The sequence below is a fragment of the Typopeltis vanoorti genome, chromosome 16 (genome assembly GCF_054136105.1).
Source record: "Typopeltis vanoorti isolate ZY-2024b chromosome 16, IOZ_Tvanoo_1.0, whole genome shotgun sequence".
Lineage (NCBI taxonomy): Eukaryota > Metazoa > Arthropoda > Arachnida > Uropygi > Thelyphonidae > Typopeltis > Typopeltis vanoorti.
In genome coordinates this window covers 20,179,579-20,193,393 of record NC_143564.1, presented here as the reverse complement: position 1 = coordinate 20,193,393, position 13,815 = coordinate 20,179,579, and the positions used below count along the sequence as shown (strand labels likewise).

The 13,815-nt window shown below is 37.8% G+C and overlaps 1 protein-coding gene across 1 annotated transcript in view; it reads left to right on the top strand.

The window, feature by feature from the left end:
- Mical (Molecule interacting with CasL) overlaps positions 1–13,815 on the top strand; it is a 538,428-nt gene that overhangs the window by 23,830 nt on the left and 500,783 nt on the right. Inside the window, exon 3 of the mRNA XM_090406620.1 lies at positions 11,251–11,458. Coding sequence (XP_090262746.1) covers positions 11,251–11,458 — 208 coding nt within the window. The remainder of the gene's footprint in view (positions 1–11,250; positions 11,459–13,815) is intronic.

Sequence of the window (13,815 nt, the reverse complement as noted above, 5' to 3'; positions counted from 1 at the left end):
TTCGGCATTGAAACTCATAGATCGTAGTTCTCGATCTTGAGTTTCACTTACTGGCTATATAACAACATAGGATTTTTATCCCTTTAATATTTATTAAGTTGCCAAAAAATAGCCGTTTGGCTTTTCATTTTAATCATTTACTCATGTTTGGTTAAAAAATATAATTATTCTTCTTTTATGAACTTGCATGAACTGCACAAATTAACTTGCACTTAATTTGCAAAAGTAAATTAAGTTGCACAAATAGCGAGTGGTGAGTGATCATCATATGGGCTCTGTGGGGGGGGGGGGGGAGATCCTCATTTAATAGTGGAAACTTTACTTTACTAAACAAATGAAGATGGAAGGGATAAGTTTTCTGCACCTCAATTTCCTGTTTAAGTGCATATTTGTTTTGATGATGATGTCTTGTATTTAATTTTAAGAAGCTAATATTTCACATTCCAAATAAAAGTACGTTTCAGACATAATTTCTATATGCATTATTTATTCTTATTAATAGAGCCATGCTCACCAATGTGAGATGGATGTTTAAAAACAAGGGAGGGGAAAAGAAAAAGCAACAACATGCTACTTATTCAGAAATGATCACAATATTTTTCATTTTTATTCTAAAGGTACAGAAACGGGATGAGGTAATTTCCAACATTATTTGCTTACTTGGTAGTAGGCAAATAATGTTGTAATGCTTATGTTTTTCTAAGATATGGTTCTAAAGCCTTTTAAGGATATTTTGCTTAAATTGCCGAAAATTATTATTTATAAGAATAAATATTATGAATTCTCCTGAAGTTCAACAATAAAAATTATGTGCAAGTTGCATTTTGTTTTTCACTGCTAGTTACAATTTTAATTTTCAAATTTATAGAATTTCAGTTGTTTTATACTACTGAATTATTAAGTTTTGTAATTCCTATCTCATCTCATCTCATTTTCCTTTTACCCTCTTTTACCTTGTGCTGTCGCGAGTTTATTAATCAACAGACCTCAAACCATTCACAGGATAAGGTGGTCAGCCCTATGTCCCGTTATATTCTATGGCCATAGTGTTGAGTTCTCAAGGCCGGTTTGCCTGCTTTGCAGGATGATAAACTGGGGAAAAAACCCTACTGTCCATGCCCAAGACCAGCTAACTTGGCTATGGCTGAGGAAGGTCCTTCAACTCCTCGCATCACCGACCGGAATCGAACCTAGGACACTCCTTCCCCAAGCATATGGTTGCAAAGCGCACAGCCACTAGGCTAACCACATGGACTTGTAATTACTATAAAGTATGAAAAGTACTTTAGGACGACTTCTGATATATCTTTGAAGAATATGTAGGATATAAATTCTCACAAATACAATGAGAAATTAAAAACTTCATCACAGTTAGTCAGTGTGATGGATTGTCACAATGCTAATTGGTCATCAGATCCATGAGGGACTATCAGTATGCTTTGAAGTTTTTTCATCATCTTATTTCAACTAATGAGAATCCGTCCACACATGGCCCGAAGAAACAACAAAAAAAATTAGTACTGCAGTATGCCCACACACACCCAGAATTTATGGCCTGCCAAAAATACACAAACCAGGCACACCGCTACGTCCGATTGTTGAAGGAATTGACAGCCCAATTATCACTTAGCCAAAAAATTAGCAGCCACACTCAAGGAATTGGTAGGTCAGTCCCCTTCCTACATAAAAAAATACACAACATTTCATTAATAAAATTAAAAACATTACACTCAACGACCAAGATTTATCAGTCAGCTTTGACATAACTTCCCTTTTCACCATTGTCCCAATCAGTGACACTATCTTGCTCCTACAGAACATATTTCCACACGATATCACGGCCCTCTTTGCCCACGTACTCCGCTCCGGATATTTCGTGTGGCAAAACAATTTTTACCTTCAAAAAGAAGGTACAGTCATGGGCTCATTACTTCCCTCCCAATAGCTAACTTTTATACGGAAGACTTTGAGCAACATGCTCTAGAGACAGCATGTCTAAAGCCCAAAATTTGGCTCAGATATGTCAACGATATTTTTGCCATTTGGCCCCACGGCTGTGAAGCTCTAAATACATTCCTTAGCCACCTAAACAAACAATACAAACGTATCCAATTCACCATTGAAATGGAAAAAAACAACTCTCTCCCTTTCCTAGACACACTTGTCACATCGTCTTCCCTCTGGCTGTCTCTCCTTCTCAGTTTACTGCAAACCTACACACACAGGCTAATACATACACAAAAATTCTTACCACCACCCAACACAAAAACTAGGTGTCATAAGCACCCTTAAACACAGAGCTCTAACTATTTGTTCTAATGAACAGGCTCTAAACCAGGAATACAAGATCATCAACTAAGCATTTATAAAAAATGGATACAGTAAAAAAACTATTCACAAGATCCTCCATAAAGATACCAGTAAGGACAAAAATGATTTCAGGAATGCTATTGCCATTCCTTATGTTAGAGGCATTTCTGAAAAAATAGACAGAACACTATGCAAATGCAACATTAAAACCACCTTTAAACCCCCAAATAAGTTAAGAGAGCTACTCAGTTCTAAAGATCCTCTTCCACACCTAGCCCACCCGGGGTATACAAAATACAATGCACATGTAACATACCATACATAGGGGAAACGGGCTGAATTATCCCAATCAGACAAGACGAACACAAACGACACATTAAATACCTCCATTTTGGAAAAATACCAAGTCCCTACACCACACCAAAACCTGTTTGAGAGAAAATTTAAAGAGTCATGAAATGCTCAAACACAACCCAAATCTCAACAAAAATGATGGCCTAACCATTTCAAGAATGTGGAAAACCCATTTACAACCTGTATATCAACCTAAACTAGCCATAGAAAAATCCCACTACAAGAAGACAACCTGGTGAAGTGTTTGTAACATTCAACAGCAATTGAAAGAAATTATATTATAACAATCAGAACTATCCAGAATAATATTATTACATGAGGACTTTAGCAGTTTATTGTAGTTGTATTTATTTATTTTTAAAATTAATTAATTTATTTATTTATTATTTTTTTTAATCACTAGAGGTCAGGCTAGGGAAAAGGATTAATTAACTACGTAGATTTAGTTTACCAGTATACAGGGCATGATCATGTAGCTTGGTTCCTTATACACTTGTATTCTTCCGATGATGACCTCGATACAGGGTTCGAAATTTCAAGTTTTATTTTATTAGTAATTAATAAAATAATCTGTTCCACATGTGTGTTTTTGTGTCCCTAAATTTACAAATATGAGTGCTGATCACCGTGTAACCTTAAAAGAAAGAATAATGAGAACGATTGTTTCATCATTCTTCTTTTTCAGTTAGATGTGTTACAGTCAGTGACATACACAAGACAGTTTCTAAATGGAAAGAAGGGAGGCTAGTCTTTTTTCAGATTTACTTTTTGCACAAAAATCTGCAAAATATTATATACTGGTGTCCAAAAGCTAAGATTGAACTAAATTTTTACTTGTATACGAAAAAAAATTTCATGACTATAGACAGATGTTGACATAAATTTATTGCCAACATACTAATAAATTATGTTACACAAAAAGTGTTATAAATTTTGTACAAATTAAATTGCAGTACAGTACATTTTTTTGCAACATTTCCAAATTTCCTAAGGATGTAGTTAAGGAATTAATGTACAGTGCTTACAGAAAACCGTGCAGAGTCATTTCAGTATGGAATATGTCCACCATGAACTGCAAAGCAGCTCTTACAATGTCATACCATGCCTATCACCAAATTCAGGAATTCTTGAGGCAAACTGAATTACTCGTCTTCCTTCAGAGCAAAGATAAGGCCTTGTTTGCAGCATCATTGTGTCTCCTTTTTGTGTCCCAAACATGTTCTGTTGGGTTGAGATCTGGGGAATGTGCTTACCACTATTCATTTAATATTCACTACTCGTGTACGATGCAGTGTGGCATTGTCATCCATAATAATGGATTCTTTGCGTACAGCACAATGAAACAATTGAGCATAATGTTGAAGAGCTTTGTTGCAATATTGTTCATAGTCCCTTTTTCCAGCACTTATAGCTCAGTGCATCCATTAAGCATAATGCCTCTCCACACCATCGCCCCAGCACCACATCTGTTCCTTTCGAGAACATTCTTGCGAGTAAGCAGTATTCCTTTCACGGCAGATCAATATTATCTAGCATCTCGGGAAAGACTAAAATGACCCCATCTGTAAAAAGTACATTAGTCCATTGGTGTGTCTTGCCCAATTTTTATGGATACAACACTGAAAATGTGCTCTTTGGTGAGCTGTGGATGGATAAAGTAATGTAGACTACAGGCCTTGTTGCAGACATCTTTCTACAGTTAGTCGATATTTTCTGCTTACTTGTGCTTGAATGGAGTCGGCTTGCATTGGTGTGTCAATTATGTTTTGCTGTTATAACCAAAAATCTGCCTTTATGCTCCATGGTAGATCAAACCATTGATTTGAGATGCTGCCAAAAGCATGTTTACAATGATATGTTAGATTCCAAACTCTCTGGAAATATCAGTAATTCTGCAGCCTTCTTCAAGCTTCACAATAATTCGTTCCTATGTGAAGTCATCTAGATGATGTCTTTGTGACATTACAAGACATCCAAAGTTGCAACTTTATTCCTTCATGAAAAGAACTTCCTTCAAATACGGGAACAAAGCAAATACAATTTGTTTTGTTCCCGTTGAGCACTACCACGTGACCCTTTGCACACAATTCAAAAATGTGAATCTATACCCAGTTTCTACTCTAAATCATAGATTATACAAATTGCCACAAGTTGATTTGTTTGAATTTGCAGTTGTAATCTTCAGAAATAGTGTTCGTCCTGACTGACCTAAGAATGCTAGTAGTAGTTAAAAATATACAGAATCAGTAAGTATTAATGTTGCAGTAGCAGTTTTCATATTGCTTTGATGAATTATTACTATTTTCATAATCAGTCAATATTAAGGGAAATAGTGAAGCACATTTTGAATGTAAATTACGAATTTAAGTTGAAATTAAATTTGTTTGGCACAAAAAAAGATTTTAAAAATTATACTGATATTAATTGCTTCCTTCAGTGGTTGTTTTTGGAGTTAGTTGTTGTCTATGTATTGTGTATTTTTGGTTACTGAGAAGGCGGGGTGTCGGAATCAGATTCCTAGCAGTGGAAGAGAAGAAGAACATAACATAAGTTTTCATTATTTAGATATTTAGTATACTTAAATATGTTTTATACTTATAGTTAACTTATACTTATTTAGCATTTAGTTGTAGTAGTAGTACCTTGACACTATTTTGAATAATGGCAGCAGTTCTTGCAAATGGCGTATCACCAAGTCCTCCCCCATTTAAGGACTCCATTTTGCATGACATAATAAGGGATTTTGTGGCATGCGGGACTTGTGGAATGTATGTGTCCCAGCGGTTGTATATGTGGCAAGTGAGAGAAGGGAAATATGTATATGTGCAAAATGCAGGCAATGGGAGGAACTTGGTGAGTTAGAGATGACTATAACTGACCTTGTTGAGTTAGAGGTGGGAATTCTCCACATAGGGAGGCGAGAATAGCAAGAGAAATATGAATGAAAAAATGAGAGTGGGAGTGTGGAAAGGTTGAATGATTGTGAAGTTTTCGGAGATGGTCTCAATTAGGAGGATAAGTGGCTGACTTGCAGAGACCGAGAATATGTGAGCTTAAAGAGCAGGTGGAATGTCTCAGGATTAGGCGAATGGAACAGATGAATGCAAGGCGAATCAGAGTAGGAATGAGAGAGAGTTACGTGAATGATAGAAGAGGAGAGAATAGGAGTAGTAGAAGAGAGGGAATGAGAGACAATTATGGGAATGATAAAAGAGGAGAGAATATTAAGAGAGGGAATGAGAGACAGTTATGGGAGTGATAGAAGAGGAGATAATGGAAACAGTAGGAGAGAGAGAGAATGAGAAGAATGCAAGGGAGCCCTGGAACCAGGGATAGTGATGTCAGGAAGGCAGGTAAGTAGGGGAACACAGAGAAAGTGTTCCCTGAGGGGGGGGGAGAGTGAGGGATACAAGTGAGTAATCGAGGAACAGGGTGGTAAGAGGTGTGATGTATGGGGGAACTCAATGATCCATGGTGTACAAGATAGGATGTGTGAGGAGTGTTTGCCTGGAGGAATGATAGAAAGAGTGGTGAAAGGGTGGATGAGATGATTGTAATGAATGGTAGGAACGAATGACTTGAGAGGCAATGTAAATCGGGTAGCGAGAGATAAGAGATTCTTGCTTGAGGTTGTACAAAAGAAAACGCAGAGGGGAAAGATAGTGTGCGTGTTGCCTAGGTATGATAGTGACAAGCCAAGCAGAAGAGCAGTAATATTGAATAGCATAATACCTAGAATGTGTCAAAAGAGAGGATTGGAATATGTGGAAGCTTGGAGGACTTTTGAGAGACAGAAAGGAATTGTATGCGAGAGACTGCTTGCATTTGAACAAGGAAGGACGCAGATGTCTGGAGAGATTGCTGTTTTCTGAACGAGTCGGTGTGTCAATGCAAGGAAACTAGAATCCTCAGGGTGGATTGTAGCAGGGGTTGCCTCTTGTGGGAATGGGTGCTTGGGAGAAGTGGGGCGACATCAGGTAATGCAGAGTCCAGTGGAGTCTAGAGGGGATAATGCTAGGTATAGAAACAGTGGCATTTTTATGCTTTATACTAATGCCAGGAGTATCTGGAATAGATTAGAGGAATTTGTGGTGCTGATAGCATCAGCCTGGCCAAAGATTATTGGTATCACTGAGATGTGGTGGACAGAAGAGGATGGAAAAAATGGAATAGAAGTAGCAGGTTACAGCATTTTTCGGCAAGATTGGAAGGGAAAACTTGGTGGTGGTGTACTGCTTATGATAAGTGACGACTTATGTCCTCTAAGAGTGAAGGCTTTGGAAGGCAGTGACACTAATGATTTTGAAAGCATATGGTGTGAGATAGAGGTGGGCAAGACAGGATATTTAGTGGGGTATTGTTACAAATGAAGGAGCACAGAGGGTGGGGACTAGGAGATGTTTAGACAGTTGAGCTTGGCAAGTGCAAGAAGAATGATTGTTATGGGAGATTTTTAGTATAGCAGTATAAATTAGGAGAGGAAAATGCATGTTACAATAAGGGAATGTAATTTCTATAATTCTTGAGGGACAAATGTCTTAAACATGTAATAGAGGGAACAAGAGGTTCAAGAGTTTTGGATTTGGTCATAGCATCAAAAGAGTTGATAATAACTGAGTTGACATCTCTGCCCCAGTTGAAGAGAGAAAATGACCATGTGGTTTTGACTTGGAAGATGAATAGACATGGAGGAGTATCAAAGAGACAGAAATGTATGTGGAATTATAAGGCAGGTAATTATAATAGTCTTAGAGATCAACTTGGGGAAGTTTCGTGGAGGGAGGAATTGGAAGGCTGGGATATCATCAGTGCTTTGGAAATTGTGAAGGAATATTTGTTAACAGCAATAGTAAGCTGTATTCCACAAGTGAAGAAGAGGATACAATTTGGTGGAAAGTGGATGACAAACAATATTAAACAGGAACTGCATGTGAAAAAGAGGTTATAAGAGATATAAAGAGACAGCTGAAGAGCAGATGCATGAAGAATATAAGACACAAGCCAGGAGAGTGACTAGTATGGTAAGGAAGGCAAAACTGGAATATGAGAAGAGATTGGCCCTAAGATCAAAAGAAAATCCTACGGAATGTTTAGCTATGTGGCCAGTAGGATGAGAAATGATTGTGGAAGAATGACATTGTGAGATAAAAATGGGAATAGAGTGACTGATGCAGAGGACATAGCGGAAACTTTATTGGAGTATTTCATCCTTGAGGAGTAAATTTTAATACTGGAGAGATAGGGCAGGTTTAGATGTGCAGGAGGAGTGTGTTTTCCAAATACTGAGTACTCTGGATGTCAGTAAAGCTGTGTGACTGGATGGTGTTTCACCACGAGTTTTGAGAGAATGTGCTAAAAAACTGACAGCTCCTTTGACCCGGCTTTTCAGTGAAAGTCTGGCTATGGGAAAGGTGCCCAGGGAATGGAAGGAAGGTAAGATAGTGCCATTGCATAAGAGCGGTAGCGGATTGGAAGCTTCTAATTATAGGCCAGTTTGTGTGTCATCAGTACTTGTTAAGATTTCGGAGAAATTAGTGAGGGACCATATTCAGCATTGGGCAGATGAGGGTAATGTTATCTGTGAGAGTCAACATTGATTTGTTAAGGGGCACTCTTGTTTTAGTAATATGCTAGCCTTTTATAATAAAGTTACAAGAGCAGTTGATGAGGGAAAGGCATATACTGCATTTTCTTGGATTTAACAAAGGCATTTGACAGTGTGCCACATGACAAGCTGATATTTAAGTTGCAGCACGTGGGTTTGGATGTCAGGTTGGTCAGCTGGATTCAGGATTGGCTGTCCGATAGGTATCAGAGAGTTGTGTATGTTGGGGAGAAGGAGGCAGAAGGTTACAAGTGGGGTCCCACACGGCTTTGTACTGGGACCTATATTGTTTAACCTTTATATCAATGACATTGTCAGTGGATTGCAGGGGGATATTCAGTTGTTTATGGATGATGTGAAGCTGGGAAAGGTTATTAGTAATAGTGCAGATGGGGTAGCCCTGCAAGAGAATTTGAATAAACTAGACAGATGGGAAAATGAATGGGGGTGTCAGTTTAATGCAGCAAAATGTAAGGTCTTGAGGTTTGGGAAATATTGATGGGATGCTGCATACTCTGGGAGGAGTTATACTGGAGGAAGTAGGGGAGATAAGAGATCTGCGGTTGATGATTGACAGAAACCTGAAATTCAGGGAACATATTGCAAAGATTGTGAAGGTAACACAGAGGATTGCTGCAATACTGAGAAGGACGCTAACATGCAGAGATAGAAGAGTTATCATTCCATTGTATAAGACCCTGATCAGACTCTACACTTAGACTATTGTTCTCATATTTGGTCCCCAGGATTTGTAGGGGATAAATTAACTGTGGAAAGGATACAAAGACGGATGACAAAGATGGTTTCAGGACTGTACAAGGATAGTTATGAGGATCGGCTGAGGGAATTTGGACTGCAGAGTTTGGTAGATAGAAGGAGAGGTGATATGATTGACACTTTTAAACTGTTGAGAGGTGGTTACAATGTTGACACTGGAGTTCTTTTGCTTGATGGAACAGCAGGAAGGAGTGATGATGAGGGGCCATCCCTGGAAGTTATGAAAGGAAGCTGGGATCAAGAGGGTGAGAGTGGTTGAACCTTGGAATGCATTGCCTGATAGTGGTGAGAGCAAGAACAGTCATTGAGTTCAAGAAGTGTATGATAGACTTTGTTTCTTATGAAGGATCTTCCATGATGAGTCTTTTGACTCCATGGAGGCCTGAATAATAATGATAATGATGCCATGGATGTTTATTACATAAGTACACACACATGCTTGCATTAATTTGATGTGATGAGATTTAAGTTTATATCAAAATCTTAAAAAATAAATAAAAGAGAACAGTTGGCCACATGCAAATGTAACCAATGTAACCCATGACAAACTTCGTCACTCTAAATAAAAATGCTGTCTTTTACAGTTGGCATAAATACATTTTCAGTATATGTAAATAAGTCATGCCACTGATTGCTTTTCAGTCTTTTTAGTATAGCATGATTTATATGGAAAGTAGTGTCTTTGAAAATGGGACACTGGCAAATTGTATTTTCAACTGAAACTTTACCATACTTAAAAACAGAATTCGTTACTTATTTTTAATGTATTAACAACATCAATTGTATTAATTGTTTGATATATTAACAACATCAAACAATTTTATCAAAAGATGTTTTATTAAATGCTTATTATTATTGTTATTACATGACACCTCCAGGGAGTCCAAAGACTCATCGAGGGAGGTCACCTACTCTACATCTCTCTGTCTCCACCACTCAATCCACCAACTACACCAATGCCATCTACTGCCCACCACCACTACTGGTATTTTTCACAGACAATCACAAACATCCATGCCTATGGCAGTTTTCGAACCGCAGCCTTTTGGCTGGAGAGCAGATACACTAACCACTTGGCCAACCAGGCCAGCATAAGGTAGTAGGATACACTGGAGCATAAGGCTGACCACCTTATGTCTGTGCAGTTAGCTTAGTGGCTGTGTGCTTTGCAACCATATGCCTGTGGAAGGAGTGTCCTAGGTTTGATTCCTGTCAGTGACGTGAGGAGCTGAAGGATCTTCCTCAGCCATAGCCAAGTTAGCTGGTCTTGGGCGTGGACAGTATGGTTTTTCCCCCAGTTTATCCTAGGGTTTTTCATCCTGCAAAGCAGGCAAACTGGCATTGAGAACTCGACACTTCAACTGCTTATATTTCACTAAATTTCAAATCAGCATCATCAGAGCACAATTCAGCTAGTATATGCATGTGAGTAAGTGAAACAATACAATTGTAATGGACAAAAGATCTAAAGTCCTATTTTGGCCTAAAAATGCCAGCCTGGCTGACCGAGCAGTTAGCATATCCACTCTCCAGCCAAAAGGCTGTGGGTTCGAATTCCGCCATGGGCATGGATGTTTGTGATTGTCTGTGGAAATACTAGTGGTTGTGGTCGGCAGTAGATGGTGTTGGTATAGTTGCAGTCAATTGGTAGACGTGGTGGTAACAGAGTCGTAGAGCAGGTGCCCTCCCTCGATGAGTCTTTGGACTCCCTGGAGGTATCGTGTAATAATAATAAAAACAGAATGATATTACATTTAATATGAAAAGCATGAATGATATAGAAAATATTTCACATTAGTCTATATGCCCTTGAATATATTGCAATATGTAGTTTAATTGAATGCTTCTAATATAGGGATGGAAATTTAAAAAAAAAAAAAAAAGTGACTAGTTGCAATTATCAATTTGCTCTTAAACAGCCTACCTGCAAAATAAATCACAACTTATATTAGGAACATTGCCTCTGGTAGCAAAACCTTGGAACCAAGCAGCTCTGAAATTTGTAATTTGGTTATACGGAGTGCTCATTTAATTGAGGTTTGGATAATACAGAGTTCATTGTATTTTGCTTAATCATTATTTTAGTTCATAAAGTCAGTTTTTCCAAATTGGATTTTGAATTTGTGAATAATTGGCATATGGAGTAAATAAGTCATAGGATAAAATAAATTGGCATTTATTATTGTTTTATTTTATTTTTTCAGGTTCTTATAATTGGAGCAGGCCCTTGTGGATTAAGGGCAGCTATAGAAACACAACTTCTTGGTGCCAAAGTGGTAGTGGTAGAAAAAAGGGACCGCTTTTCTAGGAACAATGTCCTTCATCTCTGGCCATTTGTTATTCATGATCTCCGTAATCTTGGTGCTAAGAAATTTTTTGGGAAATTTTGTGCTGGTTCCATTGATCATATTAGTAAGTACTTACATGAACTGAAAATGACATGAAAAAGTAAGCACACATTAGTGTATGTAATATTTGTTATGATGTTAAAAATAAGTGTACCGTTGTTTCAGTTAATCTTTTATTGTCATCACCAAAATCTACACTGATTGCTGAAGTTGCACACTAACTGCTTCATTGTATGTGTGCTCTCTCTCTCACATAAGATGGTAAGTGCACTATCTGTTCCCTTGCAACCCTTTCTTGGTGTCTTTTTTTTTTTGTTTACAACTTTTTTTTGCAGCACTTCTTTCTTGCTTACCATCTTAATACAGCGTCAAGAGTAGCTGTATTTTGGAATATACTCAGACATTCTGATCCAGAGCTAATACCTGTCCTGTATTGATCTGCAATCTTTTATACTGAGCTGGCACTTATCCCAATGCATGAAGGTCGCATATCCAGTCTATTCCAGAAAAGAGAGAGAGAGAAGCTTACTATCAACTACCAACTAATTGGCATCACCTCAGTCCTCTCCAAACTAATGGAGAGAGTCATCAATGATCAACTTCTAATATCTAGAACTCTACCAATTAATCAGCAGCCACCAGTGTGGATTCTGCCATTCAACGTCCATGGCTGAACCTCTTAGCCTCTGTCTAACACAACTGGAAACATGCCATAGAAAGGTTTGGAAAATATGCTGTTGCTCTTCACATTTCCAGAGATTTCCATCCTTTGGTCTACCTACCATCCTCTTTAATTAGGTAGCCAGTTTTCTCTTTAGTGGTTCACTGCATGTTACAGTGGATGACTCCCTCTCTTTGAGTTTTGCTACCAGCGTAGGAATGCTTCAGGGGCTTTGTTATATCACCTACTCTCTTTCTCCTATATGTAAATGACCTAATCTCAATTGTTGATCTGCAGACTATCCTTCGTTGGGGTAAGGACAATCTGATCACCTTCAGTGCCACCAAAACAGTCTTGCCTTTTCTGTTATAAAGAGGAATCTCAGCTTGCTTATCCTTACTCTTAGTAATATCCAGATCACCACACAGGATCAGATCTCTCTTTCTTCTTGGACTAACATGTACTCTTAGCTCCTCCTGGCATAAATCACATTAATAGCTTTCTCAGCATCCAAAAAAACTAGACATTCTCTTCTGCTCAAGATGCTAATTTACATGTTCTCAGCTGTTGACTCTGTACTAATCCCAAATTTGCCCATCCTTAGAATGCTTTTCACTTGTATGAGATAGTATGCCTAAAACCTCTCTAAAATTCTCAATGCTGTCTGAGGAGAGTATTTTGGCTTATAGATTATCCTTATGTTACAGGCTCACTTCAACTTCTTTCTCTCTCACGGATGAATTATTTCAATACTGTCTGTTCTACTGGTACTTCAATGGTTACTGCTCTACTGAACTGGCAACCATCATTTCTCAACTTTCTGTTGGGCCTTTTGAAAGAAGAGTAGTAATTACATCATCCTTTTTAAGTGCATTTAAAAAGGATTGCTCTCTTCACATCAGTCCTCTGGAACAGACTTCCTGATGAAATGTTCCCAAATGGCTATAGTTCTTTAAGAAAAATATTAAATTTCTTTATCAATCCTCAACTGCTCCCTACACATGACACTAATGTGTTTATAGGTTTTTCAACCTTTTGTGAATGGGATCATTATTTAAAAAAAAAAAATACACTGTACATCCTGAGTAAACAGTCAACAAATGCAGGTATTATACAAACCAGCTATGAGCAATAAATAGTAAAACCTACAAATCTGATTTTGATTTTTACCAAGGCTGCAGTTATTTCTAGCTTTTATTAGAGAAAATTTCAATCTACCGCATGTAGAATTTTTAGAACTGTAACTGATAATAATAGATAACAAATGTTTATTGGAACAAATCCTGAAACACACCTCAACTCAACATCACCAGAGTTCAAGATCAGTACTATCAACATAAGAAGACTGAATGGCAAAGAAATGGAGCTAGCCGAGGAATTTGGATAAGTACCAGATCGACATAATAGGGGTGACTGAAACAAAAAAGACAAAAACAAAAATGTGAGATCTTTTTGAGCAATAAGTGCAAAATGTTATATTCAGGCAATGACAATCAAGGAAAAGGAGTAGCCATAGTATTCAACACTAAATATGAGGCTAATCTTCTTGAATGACAGGCAGTTTCAAGTAGAGTGATATGGGCAAATATGAGAATGGGGAACTGGACAATGAGACTTATTTGTGAATATGGTCCCAAAGAAGGTTCTACTAAGGTAGAAGTGGAGGAATTTTTTGAGGTTTTTAGAGAAAGCAACTGATACAATGAAAAAGAAAAAGGTGGTCCTTGTTGGGGGTCTAAATAGCAGAGTAGGAAATGATT